We start from the raw sequence: 17919 nt of genomic DNA on the forward strand, positions 1-17919 counted from the left end.
ATGACAGATAGAAATGTCAAGAAGAATAAGAGATATCTAATTGAGTAAGATGAGTTGTAGTTTAGGATGAAGATATAAAAATTGGAGAACATGAGATGTTTTAAGATCCCTTATTTAAATTAGGAAGCTTTTTTTTCCTTCAGGTACTTGTCCTACTCCTAATATAACGAGTTACGTAAAAGCATAAACAAGTTAAGAGAGTTCTTTAAAAATAAAAAATAAAAAGTAAACTCAAAGTCAAGTTTGTATAGATGGAGAAATTCCTTATCCCACCTACCTTACTCCATTGCAATTATATATATATAATTATATAAAAATATACTATAATTTATTTTTTTTTCATTTTCCCTCTTATTAACACATGCAAAATAAAAAAATTACTTCTCATAAAATAAATTAATAATATTTATATTATTTATTTATAAACCAATTTTATTTTTAGTGTAATTAAAATTATAAATTTTTTTAAAATAATTAAAAATTTAAAGAGGGCATTGGGGTATGAGAAATTTTTCATTTGCCTTGCCTCATTTATTTATTTTGGACAATGATGAGAATAACTTTAAATAATCAAAAAAGCTTAAAATGAAGATAATTTGCCCCAGATCAGTCAATTAAAATATCATGTAGTGGATGGCTTGTGAAGAGCAACTTCAGAAGAAACGTACTCATGTAGTGGATGGCTGGATCCAGAGTGTAGAAGCCATGGAAAAAGAAGTGAATGATTTATTGGCAAAAGGTGATGAAGAAATCCAGAAGAAATGTCTCGGAACCTGTTGTCCCAAAAATTGTCGTGCCAGCTACAAGATTGGGAAGATGGTACGTGGAAAGATGGATGATGTGGCTTTAAAGAAGACGGAGGGCTTAAATTTCAGTGTGGTGGCTGAACCTCTGCCCACTCCCCCCTTGATCGAGAGGCCTTTGGACAAGACGGTGGGCTTAGATTCATTGTTTGACCACGTTTGTATGCAACTCCAGGATGACAAAGTAGGAAGTGTCGGATTATATGGCATGGGGGGTGTGGGCAAAACCACCCTCTTGAACAGGATCAACAATGAGTTCCTCAAATCCAGAGTTGGGTTTGACACAGTGATTTGGGTGACTGTGTCCAGACAAGCCAATGTGGAAAAGGTCCAGCAAGTTCTTTTCAAAAAATTGGAGATTCCCAAAGATAAATGGGAAGGTAGTAGTGAGGATGAAAGGAAAGAAGCAATATTCAATGTCTTGAAGACGAAGAAATGTGTGGTCTTATTGGATGATATTTGGGAGCCTCTTGATCTGTTTGCAGTGGGGATTCCTCCTGTAAATGATGGAAGTAAGTCCAAGGTGGTATTTACCACTCGTTTTTCAACTGTGTGCCGAGATATGGGAGCTAAGAAGAGCATTGAAGTCAAGTGCTTAGCAAGAAAGGAAGCATTTGCTCTGTTTCAGACATATGTAGGAGAAGACACTATAAATTCCCACCCAGAGATACCAAAGCTGGCGCAGATTGTTGCCGAAGAGTGTGACGGCCTCCCACTTGCCCTCATCATCATAGGACGAGCAATGGCAGGAACAAAAACGCCTGAGGAATGGGATAAAAAAATACAACAGTTGAAGAATTATCCAGCAAAGTTTCCAGGTATGGAGAAGCTTTTGTTTCCGCATTTAGCGTTCAGTTATGATAGCCTACAAGATGAAGCCACCAAATCATGCTTCCTGTATTGCTCTTTATTTCCGGAGGATTATGACATTGATTGTAATGAACTTGTACAACTATGGATTGGAGAGGGGTTTCTAGATAAATACGGTAACATAAAAGATGCAACAAATGGAGGAGAAGATATTATTGCAAGTTTAAATCATGCATGCCTGTTGGAGATTAATGTCGATATATCGACCCGGCAAAGATTGGTGAAGGTGCATGATGTCATCCGTGAAATGGCTTTGTGGTTAGCTTGTCAAAACGGGAATAAGAAGCAAAACAGATTTGTGTTTGTAGATAAATATGAATTGGTTACTTCTCAAGAAGTTGAAAATTGGGAGGGCACACAAAGGATATCATTTGTCACTGCTACTTTTGAAGAACCCATGAAACCACCATCTTTTCCTAATCTTCAGACTTTGCTGCTATTTGTTAATTGGAGGAAACCATTATCATTTCCAAGTGGGTTCTTCTCATATATGCCTATTATAACAGTTTTGGACTTCGCAAACCTTTACAGTTTAAATGATTGGCCCATGGAAATTGGCAAATTAGTTACTTTACAATATCTTAATTTGTCTGGTACAGGGATTAGAAAGATACCAATGGAGCTCAGGAATTTGAAAAAACTGAGGTTTTTGATATTGGATAATATGCCACAACTTGACATAATTCCTTCTCAAGTCATATCAGGTCTTTCATCCTTGCAATTGTTTCGTATTATAGATTCCGATAAAGCTACCCACGGAGATTGTAGAGCCTTATTAGAGGAGTTAGAGGGGTTGAAATGCATGGGAGAAGTATCCATTAATCTCGATAATGTTCTTTCCATCCAAACATTATTGAACTCCCACAAGTTTCAGAGGTGCTTGAAACACTTGAAGGTAGAAGGCAGCTGGGATATGAACTTACTCCACCTGTCATTTCCTTATTTGAAGGAGATTGACGTCAACGATTGTTCGAAGTTGGAAGATGTGACAATCAATTTGGAAAAGAAAGTGGTCCACTCAACATTCCTAAGGCATCAGTACTTAAACCACCTTTCTGATGTAACAATATTAAATTGTGAAAATTTGATGAACTTGACATGCCTTATTTATGCTCCAAAACTTAAGTTTCTATACATTCGGTATTGTGCCTCTTTGCAAGAAGTGATACAAGTTGATGAGTGTGGAGTTTCAGAAATTGAATCTGACTTGGGCCTATTTTCAAGACTTAGTCATCTTTATTTGGAGCATCTGGAAAAGCTAAGGAGTATATGCAAATGGAGCTTGCTCTTTCCTTCCTTAAAAGTGATGAATGTGGTTGGATGTCCCCATTTGAGGAAACTACCTTTTGATTCCAACATCAGGAATAGTAAGAATTTAAAAGAAATCGGTGGAGAAGAAGAATGGTGGGAGAAGTTGGAGTGGGCGGACCAAACCATTTTGCACAACCTCACTCCATATTTCAAGCCTCATCTGTGGTCGATCGGCTCCCATGCATGACCAGGTACTTTCATTTTCTTTTCTTCTTCTTATTAATATTTTACAGTATAAAATGCATGTATTGGATAAATAAGACAACTAATTAGTTACCAAATTTTGTTATTTACGGTGATGTTGGCTTGATTTTCCCAAAAACTTATTTTTGCTATTTTCACAAAAAAGACATTAATATATATTTTTTTTTTTTGCGAGATTTAACATTAGTTTCTGAAATATTTTAATTATGGAAATTCTTTCACTTAAATGATTTTTTCTTAGTTGTAAACACTCCAAAGATTCTCACTGAAAGCTGTCTTTGCTTTGTTAAATCCTTTTAAATTAATTTACCATTTAGATATTCCTCAAAAACTCGATCTTTTGTCGCTAAGATTTATTTACACATTTTTTTTATGTTTCAAATAATATAGTTTCTCCTCTATGCATATTCAAGAAGATTTTAAGAACTAAAAATTAAATCATTTAAATTAATCTAGTAATTTAGAAAGTAGAAATTATATGCAAGCAAATTTAATTTGCATTTCCAATTCAAGTAATAATTCATACTTAAATAAGAAAATTAAATTTTTCTCTCTTTTTTAAATCTTTATTGTTATTATTATCTTTTCTTTTCCTTTTTCTTTGCAAGCTAAATTTTCGGGGAGATATTAAAGATCTTTGAGGAATTTCTAGTTGCCTAAAGCCATGTGAAATGTTGATTGTGTAATTTCATACTTTCAATTTGTATGTGGTATGAGTAAACTCTAAATTGTGATGTAATCTTAATGCATTGTTATCATCTTAATGTGTCATCAAATAGTTATTAATCATAATGTGTTGTTCTCATCACTTTTCTTTTTCATTTTATATAAATTCGAATTCTAATAGGAAAGTACACAAAATTAGATTTAGTTTTAGATATGATATTTGTCTTTACCATTCATTTAGATTAAAATAAAAAATTAGGAAGGAATTTTCCTTATTTGTTGTAACATAATAGTATTTTCAAAACCTTTGTTTTTATGGTAAAATGTTGTGCCAATGGAAGTGTGGACCCCGTATTTTGCTCGATGCATTCCCACTCGATGGCGAAACTCGCTTTTTATTTTATTTGGTGAAAATTTGATTTTTAGAAAAAGACTTGGAGTTGTCACTTATTTTTGTTTTATTTTTTTAAGGGAAAAACAAAATAAGAAAGAAAACCCCAAGTGTGACTCATGAAGGAAAAAACAGGTATGTGAAAAACCAAGTCTAGGTCTAGGGGTCAGGTTACTTATTAGGAAGGTACGGTGGTGAGCCGTAGCACCCCTCTAAGCCCGTATATATATGGTCTCTACTAAATGAATTTAGGGAATTATAACAATTAATTAATTAATTATGGATACCAAGAGAAATAATCAATGTACAAGTCACGGTGAAAATTAATATACACAAAAATAATGACGAAATCTAATTATAAGAATACACAAAATAAATGACAAAAGAATTATGCAAAATTATTTTTTGAGCTAAATAAATAAATAACGACAAAAATATTAAAAAATGTTTTCAAGAAATTTCAAAGGATTTTATTAAAAATTATTTTGAATGAGTGATTTCAATTTATTTATTTACAAAATATTTTCTTTAAGTGATTTGATTCAATTTCATTTGTATTTAATTTTCAAAAAAATGTTATTTACACTTATTGTATCAAAAGAATTTATTACAAAATTTCAATTTGGGCACAAAAATTATTTTTACTTGTTAAAAAAGAAGAAGAATGAATTTTTACAATTTTATTTACAAAAATATTTCAATTTGATTTCATTTAAGAAAAGTGATTTATACAAATTATTTAAAAAGACATAAATTTATTTACAAAATAATTTTTAATTAAAAGGAAAAATAAAATAAATAAATAAATAAATCATCTATTTCTAAAAATGACTTTTAATCCAATTTTAATTAAGTAAAAAGAATTTATTTTTAAAAAAAAAAACATTTTTTTTGGACAAATTTATTAAAAATTAATTTTTGGGATAACTTTATTTACAAAACAATATTTGGACAATTTTTATTAAACAAAGAAATTTTTGGACAAATATTATTTAAAAATAAAATTTCAAATTCCATTAAAAACATTTCTTTTGGATTTTTCTAAATGCATTTTTCTGAATTTTTATAAATAAATAAAAAAAACTTTCTTTTATTAAAAATAATATTTTAAAATTGTTGTTTTATTAAAAATAAAAATAAAATAAAATAAAATAAAAAATAATTTACAAAATAATGAAAACGAAAAATTGAAGGGTGAGTGGGCCTAAAATAGTACATGTAATCGGAATTTAAAATTAGGCTTAAAATTAATGTAAAAATAAAATTGGAACAAATTTTGGGGTCTACAAATATGCCCCTCTTCGGTAGAGTTCACGAGTAAAGTGAGTGCATGCACGAACGAAACGAAGTAAACTTTGCCAAAGAACAAGAAAGACCACCAATATTATCCCAGTATGACATGGGCTCTTTTAAACCAAAACAAGAACAAAGAGACTTTAAATGCCTAAATAAGTATGCATAACGGCTCTGAACGCCAAAACTAAAGGAACATGATGGCTTCGAATGCCTAAATGGTGAAAATGGCTTTGGATCATGAGCTTAGACTCTGGGTAATAAACGAGAAGAACGACTCTGGATCACGAGCTTAGGGCTCTAAATGGAAAAAAAAAATGACTATGGGTCATGAATGAGAAAAATGACTCTAGGTCGTCAACTCAGAGCTCTGAATGGATAGCAGATCAGGATGTTTTTCGGCTCGTGGCGTCGGGTTGAGGCCACTCATAGGTGGCTATAATGATGAAAGTGAAACATCTCAGGGATGTGAAGGATAGGAACAACTCCAGGTCGTGAGCTCAAGGCTTGGAATGCCATGAATGACTTTAGGTCATGATGCAATGAGTAACTCAGGGTTACAATGAATAGCTCAGGACTAGGTGAACAACTCAGGGTTATGAGCTCCAGGCTCTATGACTGATCGACTAGAAAGAGAATGCAATACGCAAACTCTAGGTCATACCACTCATGGGCGACCAAATGATGAAGGCTCAGCTCAGGGCTGGAAAGACTCTAGGTCTTAGATAAGGAAAAATGACTTTGGGTCATGAGTTCAGGGCTCTAAATGGAAAGAATGAATCTAGGTCATGAACAAGAAGAACGACTTTGGGTCGTGAGCTCAGGGCTCTAACAGAAAGAATGACTTTGGGTCATAGATGAAATGAACGACTCTAGGTTGTGAGCTTAGGGCTCTAAATGGAAAGAATGACTCTAAGTCACAAATAAAAAGAACGACTCTAGGTCCTGAGCTCAGGGCTCTAATAGAAAGAATGACTCTAGGTCATAAATAAGAAGAACGACTCTGGGTTGTGAGCTCAAGGCTCTAAACATCTAAAGTGAAGAAGATGACTTTGAATGCTAAACTAAAAGAAAACGACAATTCTAAATGCTAGCAATGTGGCTTTGAACACCGAACTAAAAGAGTATGACAACTCTAAATGCTAGGAATGCAGCTTTGAACGCTGAATTAAAAGAAATGGTTGCTCTAAATGCCAAGTTGACTAATGTCTCTAAATGCCAAATTGGAGAAATATGGTGGCATCTGAATGCCAAGCTGACTAATGGCTCTAAATGCCTGACTGTGAATGACGACTCTGAAAGCCAAACTAAAGATATGAATCTGAACGCCAAATTGAACAATGACATTGAATGCCAAACTAAAAACACGACTCTAAATGTTAAACTGAAACAAACAATGACTTTGAACATCAAAATGAAGATGCGGCTCTAAACGCCAAACTGAAAGAGATATGGTGGATCTGAACGCCTAACTGAGAAGGATGACTCTAAGCGTTGTAACTAAGAAGATATGGTGGCTCTGAACTCCAAACCAAAAACATGGCTATGAACGTCGAACTAAGAATGATGAAGGCTTTGAATGTTGTAACTGAGAAAATGGTGGCTCTAAAAGTCGAGACTAAGAAGCGAGGATGGCTTTGAACGCCGAAACTGAGAAGCGATGATGATGGCTCTAAACACTGAAATTGAAAACGCGACGATGGTTGTGAACGCTAAAACTGAAAAGTGATGGTGGCTCTGAACGCCGAAACTGAGAAACGATGGTGGTTCCGAACGCCGAAACTGAGAAGAGATGATGGCTCTGAACGCCTAAACTGAAAACAAACGACGAATCTGAATGCCAAATTGAAGATGTGGCTTTGAACACTAAACTGAAAGTGTGACGTGATGACTCTGAAGATTGAACTGGAAATGAACGACGGCTCGGAACGTAAAACTGAAAACACGATGATGGCTCTGAACGTCGAAACTAAAAAGTGATAGTGGCTTTGAAATCCGAAACTGAGAAACGATGGTGGCACTAAACGCCAAAACTGAGAAACGATGGTGGCTCTGAACACCGAAACTGAGAAGCAATGATGACTCTAAACGTCGAAACTAAAAAGCGATGATGATGGCTCTAAACGCCGAAATCGAAAATGCGATTATGGCTCTGAACGTCAAAACTAAAAAGCGATGATGGCACTGAACGCCAAAACTGAGAAACGATGGTGGCTCTGAAAGCCAAAACTAAGAAACGATGGTGGCTCTGAACACCGAAACTGAGAAGCGATGGTGGCTCTGAACGCCGAAAGTGAAGATGTGGCACACCAAACTAAAAAACAAGGATCTGGATGTCGAAATGAAAATGTGGCTCTGAACGCCAAACGGAAAATGAACAACGGCTCTAAATGCCAAACGAAAAAGGTGGTAGCTCTAATGTCGAAATGAAAATACGGCTCTGAACGCCAAACTGAAGATGCGACTCTGAACGCCAAAATAAAGATGTGGCTTTGAACGCTGAACAAAAAAAACAAGGATCTGGATGTCGAAATGAAAATGTGGCTTTGAACGCCAAATGGAAAATGAACAACAACTCTAAATGCCAAACGAAAAAAGGTGGTAGCTCTTATGTCGAAATGAAAATGCGGCTTTGAACGCCAAACTAAAGATGAGGCTTTGAACGCCAAAATAAAGATGTGGCTCTGAACGCCGAACAAAAAAACAAGGATTTGGGTGTCGAAATGAAAATGTGGCTCTGAACGCCAAACGGACAATGAACAACGGCTCTAAACACCAAACAAAAAAGGTTGTAGCTCTGATGTCGAAATGAAAATTCGGCTCTGAACGCCAAACTGAAGATGCGGCTTTGAACGCCAAAATAAAGATGTGGCTCTGAAAGCCGAAAAAAAAACAAGGATCTGGATGTCAAAATGAAAATGTGGCTCTGAACGCCAAATGGAAAATGAACAACGATTCTAAATGCCAAACAAAAAAAGGTGGTGGCTCTGATGTCGAAATGAGAATGCGACTCTGAACGCCAAAATAGAGAAAGATGGTGTCATCAAATGCCAAAATGAAAATACAGCTTTGAACGCCAAACTGAAAAGAGGTGGTGGCTTTGAACGCCAAACTGAAAATGATATAATGACCCTGAATACCGAACTAGGAACATGGCTCTGAACGCCAAACTGCGAAGAAATGGTGGCCCTGAACACCAAACTAAAAATAATAGCTATGAATGCTAAGCAGAAACAATGGCTTTAAATGCCTAACTAAACTGATAACTAGGAATGTTAGGCTGAGAAAGATGACTCTGAACGCCGTGACTGAGAAGACATGGTGGCTCTGAACGCTAAACTGAAAATGGACGATTCTGTACGTCGTATCCGAGAATGGATGGCGGCTCTGAATACCAAACGACAAAAAAAACGATGAGGGGGGAGGGGGGGAATATGCCCTAGTGTAGTGTGTCGCCATAACTCTCCATCCTCTGAGAAGGTATAAAAGAGACTTCATGAGCCTCAAAAAATGCTCTACTAGTGAGTCGGAATGATCAAATCGACTATAAACATAGTCTCGCAACCCATCTGTCTGGATCACGAAGCCTGACGAGATGTCACAATGAGTTAGACGTCTCTATCTTGAAATGCTCCGTTGGAGAAATCCATCGTCATCTCAAATGGGTAATCCACTAGGGAGTCTCAAGAGATGCTCTACTAGCGTAACTACCATGATCTCATCAAAACAATCTATTGCGGGGTCATGGATAGCAGGACAATCACAACCTGAATGTCATGCCCCACCGAAAGCTCATCTCGATGAAAATCACAGGAATAGTGACCAGTAAAGCAAATACAGCATCTCTCGGCCGAGTGATGAAAACTGGAACAGATCTGTGAGAGAACGATCATCTCCATAGCTAAAGGAAGGAATATGCCCCAGCATGGCATCAGATGTACCCGATCTGTCTTGATAACTCAAGAATAACTCCATGGGAATGCATAAAAGATCTGACATGTACTCCACTGAAATGGTGATGTGGGAACCTATGCACTTGGAGTAGCTCCACCCAAGAATCATGATAATATCAGAAAATCCAAACATGACTGAATGTCTTAAGAAAGGCTCCACTGGAGAATCAAGGCAAAATGAAGTCAAATCATCAGCCCAACATGCATCTCGTAACTGGGGATGGTCATGCAAATCAATGGAGATCTACAAATCTCAACCGAATAGGAAATATGCCCTTATATAGAATCAGATGTGTGATAGGTCGGAAAAATCAAATAGCCTCAAGTCATCAATCATCAACTATGCAATCCTGATCACTCGAATCCATAACTGAATCAGACCCACAAATCAAAGAGACGTATCTCGAGAGAAAGCATGATCACATATAAGTGCCGAAAGGTGCAGACCTAACTGGATAGCTCTAGAGAGACTCCACTGGAGGGTCATCATCTCAATGTGTATCTCGTAAGTGGGAATGAGCATGCAATTCCATGAAGATCTATAAATCTCAATCGAAACAGAAATATGCCCCAGTATGACATTAGATGTATGGTTGGTCGAAAATCGGGTGACATGAAACCATCCATCGTCAAATGTATGATCTTCGTAATCCAAATCAAACCCAAACGTCAAGGAAACGTCTCTTGGAATAAGAAGCATGATGACATACAAATGCCAAAAAATACGGGCTTGACTGGATGGCTCAAGAGAGGCTCCACTGAGGGACCATGATAAAATAACGAACACGTCCTCGTCTCGGTGTGCATCCCGCAAGTGGGAGTGATCATGTAGCTCCATGAAGATCTATAAATCTTAATCGAAACGAAAATATGCCCCAGTATGGAATCAGATGTGGAATAAGTTGAAAATCAGACAACATCAAATAATCTGTCATCAAATGTGTGATCCTAATCATCTAAATCCATAGCTGAATCTAACCCACACATCAAAGGTTGTCTCTCAAAAGAAGAAGCATGAGGACATCTAAATGTCAAAAGTGTGCGCTTGACTGAATGGCTCAAGAGAGGCTCTTTTGGGAGATCATGATAAGATAACGAACATGTCCTCGTCTCGGTGTCCATCTCGCAAGTAGGAGTGATCATGTAGCTCCATGAAGATCTATAAATCTCAATCGAAACAAAAATATGCCCCAGTATGGAATCAAATGTGGAATAAGTCGAAAATCGGACAACATCAAATAATCTGTCATCAAATGTGTGATCCCAATCATCCAAATCCATAGTTGAATCCAACCCACATATCAAAAGGCGTCTCTCAAAAGAAGAAGCACGAGGACATCTAAATGTCAAAAGTGTGCGCCTAACTGAATGGATCAAGAGAGGCTCTCCTGGGAGATCATGATAAGATAACGAACACGTCCTCGTCCCGATGTGCATCCCGCAAGTAGGAGTGATCATGTAGCTCCATGAAGATCTATAAATCTCAATCGAAACGAAAATATGCCCTAGTATGGAATCAGATGTAGAATAAGCCGAAAATCAGACAACATCAAATAATTTATCATCAAATGCGTGATTCTAATCATCCAAATCCATAGTTGAATCCAACCCACATATCAAAAGGCGTCTCTCAAAAGAAGAAGCACGAGGACATCTAAATGTCAAAAGTGTGCGCCTGACTGAATGGCTCAAGAGATGCTCTCCTGGGAGATCATGATAAGATAACGAACACGTCCTCGTCTCGGTGTGCATCTCGCAAGTGGGAGTGATCATGTAGCTCCATGAAGATCAATAAATCTTAATCAAAATGAAAATATGCCCTGGTATGGAATCAAATGTGGAATAAGCCAAAAAGCGGACAACATCAAATAATTTGTCATCAAATGCGTGATCCCAATCATCCAAATCCATGGTTGAATCCAACCCACATATCAAAAGGCGTCTCTCAAAAGAAGAAGCATGAGGACATCTAAATATCAAAAGTGTGTGCCTAACTAAATGACTCAAGAGAGACTGAATGGCTCAAGAGAGGCTCTCCTGGGAGATCATGATAAGATAACAAACAGGTCATCATCTCGGCGTGCATCCCATAAATGGGGACAAGCATGCAAATCCATGAAAATCTATAAACCTCAACCGAAACGGAATATGCCTCAGTATGGCCTCGAATGTGTGATAGAACAGAAAATCGGGTGACATCAAATCATGCATCATCGAACGTGTGATCCTAGTAATCCAAATCCACAACTGAATCGAGTCCAAACATCAAAGATGCGTTTCCCAAAAGAAAAAGCATGATGCTATCCAAATATTAACCAAGTCTCAAATACCTGTCCAAGTAGGGGCTATCAAAGATGACATCTGATTCCATGGCCTCAGGGTGGTCTTAAGACACGGGACGTAACGTAGGCTAGGGCGATAGGGTGATAGAAATGAAGGGAAGTTAGGCCCAAATACCCAATGATGAAAAACCCATGCCCTCATGTATAAAAATGCAACATGTATAGAAAAGCTCGTGAGCCATGGGCTTGAGGGTGCCCAATGTGAATATAATGTCAATAATGAGACGATGAAGCAAATCGAACTAGTAATGAGATACGCAAGAATGATGCAAGGGAAATATCAAACCTAGAATAGGTCAATGTAAGAAAAAAAAAAAAAAACAACAACAGGGGTGAAGCGAATGGGCTGAATCCCAAGCAATGACAAGAATGATAGCAAAACAATGAATATATGAAGAAAAGTGATGATCAACACAAGTCAAACATAGAGTGAAGTCACATCAATAATGAGCGTAATGATGGAAATGACAATGACTTAGAGTTCCTAGGAGAAGGTCACTCATCTCACTCTCAAAGGAATATGACAAAATGAATACAAAGAATAAAGGGTCTCAGAAAGCTCACATACGAACTCCCATCAACAAAGATACTCGATAAAATGACCATCAAATACCAATATAAACGCTCAATGATGGAGAATACCATGCACATACACACATGTGCTTTTTTTTTTTCATCAATTTTTTTTTTGTTTTTTTGTTTTTTTACATATATATATATATATATATATATATATATTTTACATATATACAAATACATATACCCTGAACATAAACAAATGAACCCCAAAGATGATATCAATAATGAATAGACACACTCCCAAGTGCTAAGGTAACAAACAAACTCTTTCTGACAAGATGACCTTCTCAAACTAAGGATCTCTAAATCAGTGTCCGTAGAATAGATAGTGGAAATGATGTGCCTATTCCCCATGTAATGAATAGAGGAGGATCACTACTCAGGGTGGAAAGAATATGAAGCAAAACAAGCAACAGATAGAATAAAGAAAAAGAGATGAAGAACACAACCAATGAGATACGATAAAATGCAGTAATGTGATGGTAGGAAAAAATGATGACAGAAAGATGCACTTGTAGGTCCAAGACTCATGAGACTCCCAAACAATGCATGCATACACTAAAGGGCCCCTTTCTTGGTGTAGAAATGTGAGCAAGGCGATAAGAAAGAAAGATTATAAGGCACAGGCGAGGCTCAATGGGCTAGCAAGGGTCTATGTATCAAAAGGGTGAAAGGGTATATGGCTAACCGAAATGATGGCCACCCATCCTGCCACTATAGTCTCAAACATAGTACCTCTTTAGCTGATCCACATTGGTCGACTTCGAGAATCGGTTTCCATCTAGATCCATCAACCATGCAGCGCCCTCTAAAGTCAACTCCCTGATGAAATAAGGTCCGCTCTAGTTGGGTTTGAACTTCCCTCTAGGATCTCTAATCAATCCTCTTATAACCCTCAAGACTAAGTCACCTCTCTATAATGGTTAATCAACAATCTCTGCTATCTTTCCCTACCAGCGGGAGATGAAGGAAGAAATGAAATCATCTGATCTCTATCTGAAACCCTTAAGCTCTCTCCTCGACACATTTACGACAATGCTAAATGAAAACTGTCACAGAAACTCCTAAGCTAGGTCATCTCATGTCCTGCGTCGCGAGGACTCCAAAGATGCGAACTAATGCTGGGTTGCGCCACTTAGAGATAAAGGAAACATGGTGATCATCTGTGACTCGTCTAACCCATGGGCCCTCATCACAGTATTGTAGAGTCAAAGATGAATACATGGACAACCAACGCCCATGTATCTCTCAATGTCAAGCATCCTGAACTTAACCGAAAAACTGGCTACCGGCATATCCTCGAAATCATCCCAAACAACTGATCCATCTGACACTCTCATTTGCCTCATACGCTGCTCAATACGGTCCATACGTGCATGAGCGTCATCAGTGACTGTGGTCTGAACGGCTGCAGGTGGAGCAACCTCAAAATGCCCATGTAATACATAAGGTGAAGCCTGAGGCACTGTCGGAACAGGTGGTGGCGGTGGAGGTGGCAACGAATCATGAAGTGTCTCATCCTGAACTACGGGCGGTCTGCTCTGCTGGCTACCAATCTCCTGCCTAAGACTAGCCAAAGCCTCCTGGATGGAAGCCATGATGACCGTAAACTGATCAACTGTAATGACCTGCTGATCCATACCCGATCTCTCTGAAAACCGAACCAATCTCCCCTCTACTCTGATCCAAGAAGGTAAATCCAGACTGAGAACAAAAATCTGATCCTACAAAGCATGGAAGAAATGATAACCTGAACGGAAACAAGCAAGGTATCCAAGACGAAGACGGACTGTTTGACAGTACTCAAACTCGCACTGATCTCTGTTCACTCTCAACTGGAGACTAAAAGGGGGAATGTCAAATCCGAACTGTGACCATAGAGGCTCTGAAAGCCCTCAGATGCACCCACGTGTAGGGAGGGAGTCCTAATCGAAGGATCTACGACTCAACTTACGAGCTCAAGGTGGCTTTAAATGGATATGGGTGGACTTTAAAAGATCCTTAGCAAAAATGGTCATACTCTCCGGCAGTATGCAACCCTTTGCACGCCTTTGAAGAGATAGGGCGCTTCCATGCAAGATGGTCATCACCTCCACACATGCACTACCTCGACATCTCAGGGGGTTTCCTATGGTGAAACCTCTCAAAACTCTCAACGCTCGATGGTCAACTAGAGTGCGCAGTGACGGTGTGGGTGCATCCGAAAACCATAGGAAGCTAAAATGGGAAGATGAAACACACTGGCCACACAAATATCCATGAAACTTAGCTCGGGGCTATACAGGTCTTCAATGATCGGACTCCAATCGACATCAAAGTGTCGCTCTCCTCCATAATGCTCTCGTACATCGATATAGCTCGTCGCTAGACCCTACTCCTAATCTCTAGCTCGGTCAGAGAACAAAGACACAGAAGGTCTCATATTTACAATAATGAGGACCAGAATGAAGGGAATGACCGAGACCAAGAGAGTTGGAGGTAAGGGGATAGATGTGCGGCCCACATGGACAATCGACATGCAATCACGCAGAAGGAGGGCAGTCATGCAACATGCAATCAAGCAGAGTACATGGTATATCACTCAGGTCCACATACAAACTATGACAATCAGATGAAAAATGATACAGACATCATGCTCGAAGACGATCAAGATAATATACAAGCAAGTGAATCAATATGTTGAATCAAACGGTATGTAAAAATGAATCCATACATGCAAGGTGATCAGAACAATCATGGCAAAAATTAGAATCACTATGCTAAGCAAAGCAAGATAAGCAATTGATGTAATCAACATGTCAATATCCCAAACAAATATAGCAATGAAGTATAGAAGAAATAGCTATCTCGGAATCCTCAATCAAGACAAATCAATCATCGTAATCAACATGTCAGATATCTCAAACAAATATATCAATGAAGCGCAAAAAGAATCACTATAACAGAATCCTCAATCAAGATGATCAACCAACACGATCAATATGTCAATGTCCCCAGTGAAAACTCAGGAACTCTCAATGTGCAATAAAGAGACGAGTACCCGCTGATTGACTCATTGAACGCCACATTTGCTTCATCTTAAGTTCAAGCTTGACCCTCTGGGGTTTCCCCAGTGGAGTCGCCATTTTGTGGACCCCGCATTATGCTCGATGTGTTCCCACTAGATGGGGAAACTCGCTTTTTATTTTATTTAGTGAAAATTTGATTTTTAGAAAAAGACTTGGAGTCGCTACTTATTTTTGTTTTATTTTTTTAAGAGAAAAACAAAATAAGAAAGAAAACCCTAATTGTGACTCCTGAAGGAAAAAACAGGTCTGTGAAAAACCAAGTCTGGGTCTGGGGGTCAGGTTACTTATTGGGAAGGTACGGTGATGAGTCGTAACACCTCTCTAAGCCCGTATATATACGACCTCTACTAAATGAATTAAGGGAATTGTGGCAATTAATCAATTAATTATGGATACCAAGAGAAATAATCAATGTACAAGTCACGGTGAAAATTAATATACACAAAAATAATGACGAAATCTAATTATAAGAATACATAAAATAAATGACAAAAGAATTATGCAAAATGGTTTATTGAGCTAAATAAATAAATAACGAAAAAAATATTAAAAAAAGTTTTCAAGAAATTTCATAGGATTTTATTAAAAATTATTTTGAATGAGTGATTTCAATTTATTTATTTACAAAATATTTTCTTTAAGTGATTTGATTCAATTTCATTTGTATTTAATTTTTAAAAAAAATGTTATTTACACTTATTGTATCAAAAGAATTTATTATAAAATTTCAATTTGGGCACAAAAATTATTTTTACTTGTTAAAAAAAAAAAGAATGAATTTTTACAATTTTATTTACAAAAATATTTCAATTTGATTTCATTTAAGAAAAGTGATTTATACAAATTATTTAAAAAGACATAACTTTATTTACAAAAGAATTTTTAATTAAAAGGAAAAAATAAAAATAAAAATAAATAAATAAATAAATAAATCATCTATTTCCAAAAATGACTTTTAATCCAATTTTAATTAAGTAAAAAGAATTTATTTTTTTTAAAAAAGAAAACATTTTTTGGACAAATTTATTAAAAATTAATTTTTGGGACAACTTTATTTACAAAACAATATTTGGACAATTTTAGTAAACAAAGAAATTTTTGGACAAATATTATTTAAAAACAAAATTTCAAATTCCATTAAAAACATTTCTTTTGGATTTTTTTAAATGCATTTTTCTGAATTTTTATAAATAAATAAAATTGTTGTTTTATTAAAACACATTTACTGACTTCTTTATCTCATTTAAACAAAATTTCTAGTTTGTTTGATGTTCAATTATGTACACACTCAATAAATATATACAAACGAATATTTACAAGGATTAATAAAAATAAAACTAAATAAAAGTGGGAAATAAATTTACAAGAAGCTCCACGTGTCATAAATTCATCCTTAGCTAACAAGATTGCAGAATGGGCTCATACAAAAACAAAAAATAGCACAAATATAAGTATCCAAAAATATGTAGAGTCCAAAATAATTATTGAAGCCCAAATTCAAACTTCAAATTAATCTAATAAATTTTATCAATTATAAATGGGCCCAAATTAACAAATATAACCTAACAAAAATATTTCACATATCATAAATCCTAATATAAAATTTTTTCAAATTAATAGCTAAAATGTAAGCTTAATTAATCAAACCCAAAACATGATAAATTAAAATAAATCTTATTATGTCTAAATTTGATATTTCATAATCCAAGCCTAATTTAATATACATCATAATTATCTCATGTTCAAATTAAATAATTCAAATGGGCCAAGCTCATATCAAATATTCAAATCATCCAACAAATCTTACCCATATTGTGGACCCAAAATTCACATCAATTAACAAACCCACATTAATAATACACATGACCAAAGAAAATAATACCTTAAGCCCAATCCAATAAACCTAAACAAATAATCAATTAACAATAGCCCAAGCCCAAATAAACAATATGCAATTGATATAGTCCAAATATCCTAAATTAATCCCACAAACCCAAATTAACAAATTTCAAATTAATCCACCAATAATAAATTAACCCAAATTTCACAGTAATTCTTCAATAACAAATTAACTCAAATTTCATATTAATTTACCAACAACAAATTAACATAAATTCCATGCTAATTAATAAAGCTCAAATATAAAGCCCACAAATAAACATAAATGCACAAGCCCAATGTTAACAACAATTATTATTAAAATCAAATAAAGAAAAAAAATAGTAATAAAAATAAAAATAATAATAATAATAATAATAACCGACGGTCCTAAAAATGGATGGAAGGGAAGGGGATCCCCGACTGTTGGAAATGATGCCGACGGCGGCAGCTCGCCGACAACGACTAACCGACTGTGGATATGGAGATGGGTTTCACGGGGAATAAAAGGAAACCAAAAAGAAAAAAAGAAATGGATGGACGGAAAAATGAGGGGACGTG

At 36.2% G+C, this 17919-nt stretch overlaps 1 protein-coding gene across 1 annotated transcript; it reads left to right on the forward strand.

The window, feature by feature from the left end:
• The first annotated feature begins 633 nt into the window (after positions 1–633).
• LOC117909872 (disease resistance protein SUMM2-like) lies at positions 634–3171 on the forward strand. The gene has a single exon (XM_034823919.1). The coding sequence runs from the start codon at positions 634–636 to the stop codon at positions 3169–3171; it is 2538 nt and encodes an 845-aa protein (XP_034679810.1).
• Positions 3172–17919: the final 14748 nt, after the last annotated feature.

Source organism: Vitis riparia, unplaced genomic scaffold (genome assembly GCF_004353265.1).
Source record: "Vitis riparia cultivar Riparia Gloire de Montpellier isolate 1030 unplaced genomic scaffold, EGFV_Vit.rip_1.0 scaffold454_pilon_pilon, whole genome shotgun sequence".
In the NCBI taxonomy this organism is placed as follows: Eukaryota; Viridiplantae; Streptophyta; class Magnoliopsida; order Vitales; family Vitaceae; genus Vitis; species Vitis riparia.

Bases quoted from the DNA above. Each gene is read 5' to 3' on its own strand.
- LOC117909872 (XM_034823919.1), top strand. From the start codon at position 634: ATGGCTTGTGAAGAGCAACTTCAGAAGAAACGTACTCATGTAGTGGAT.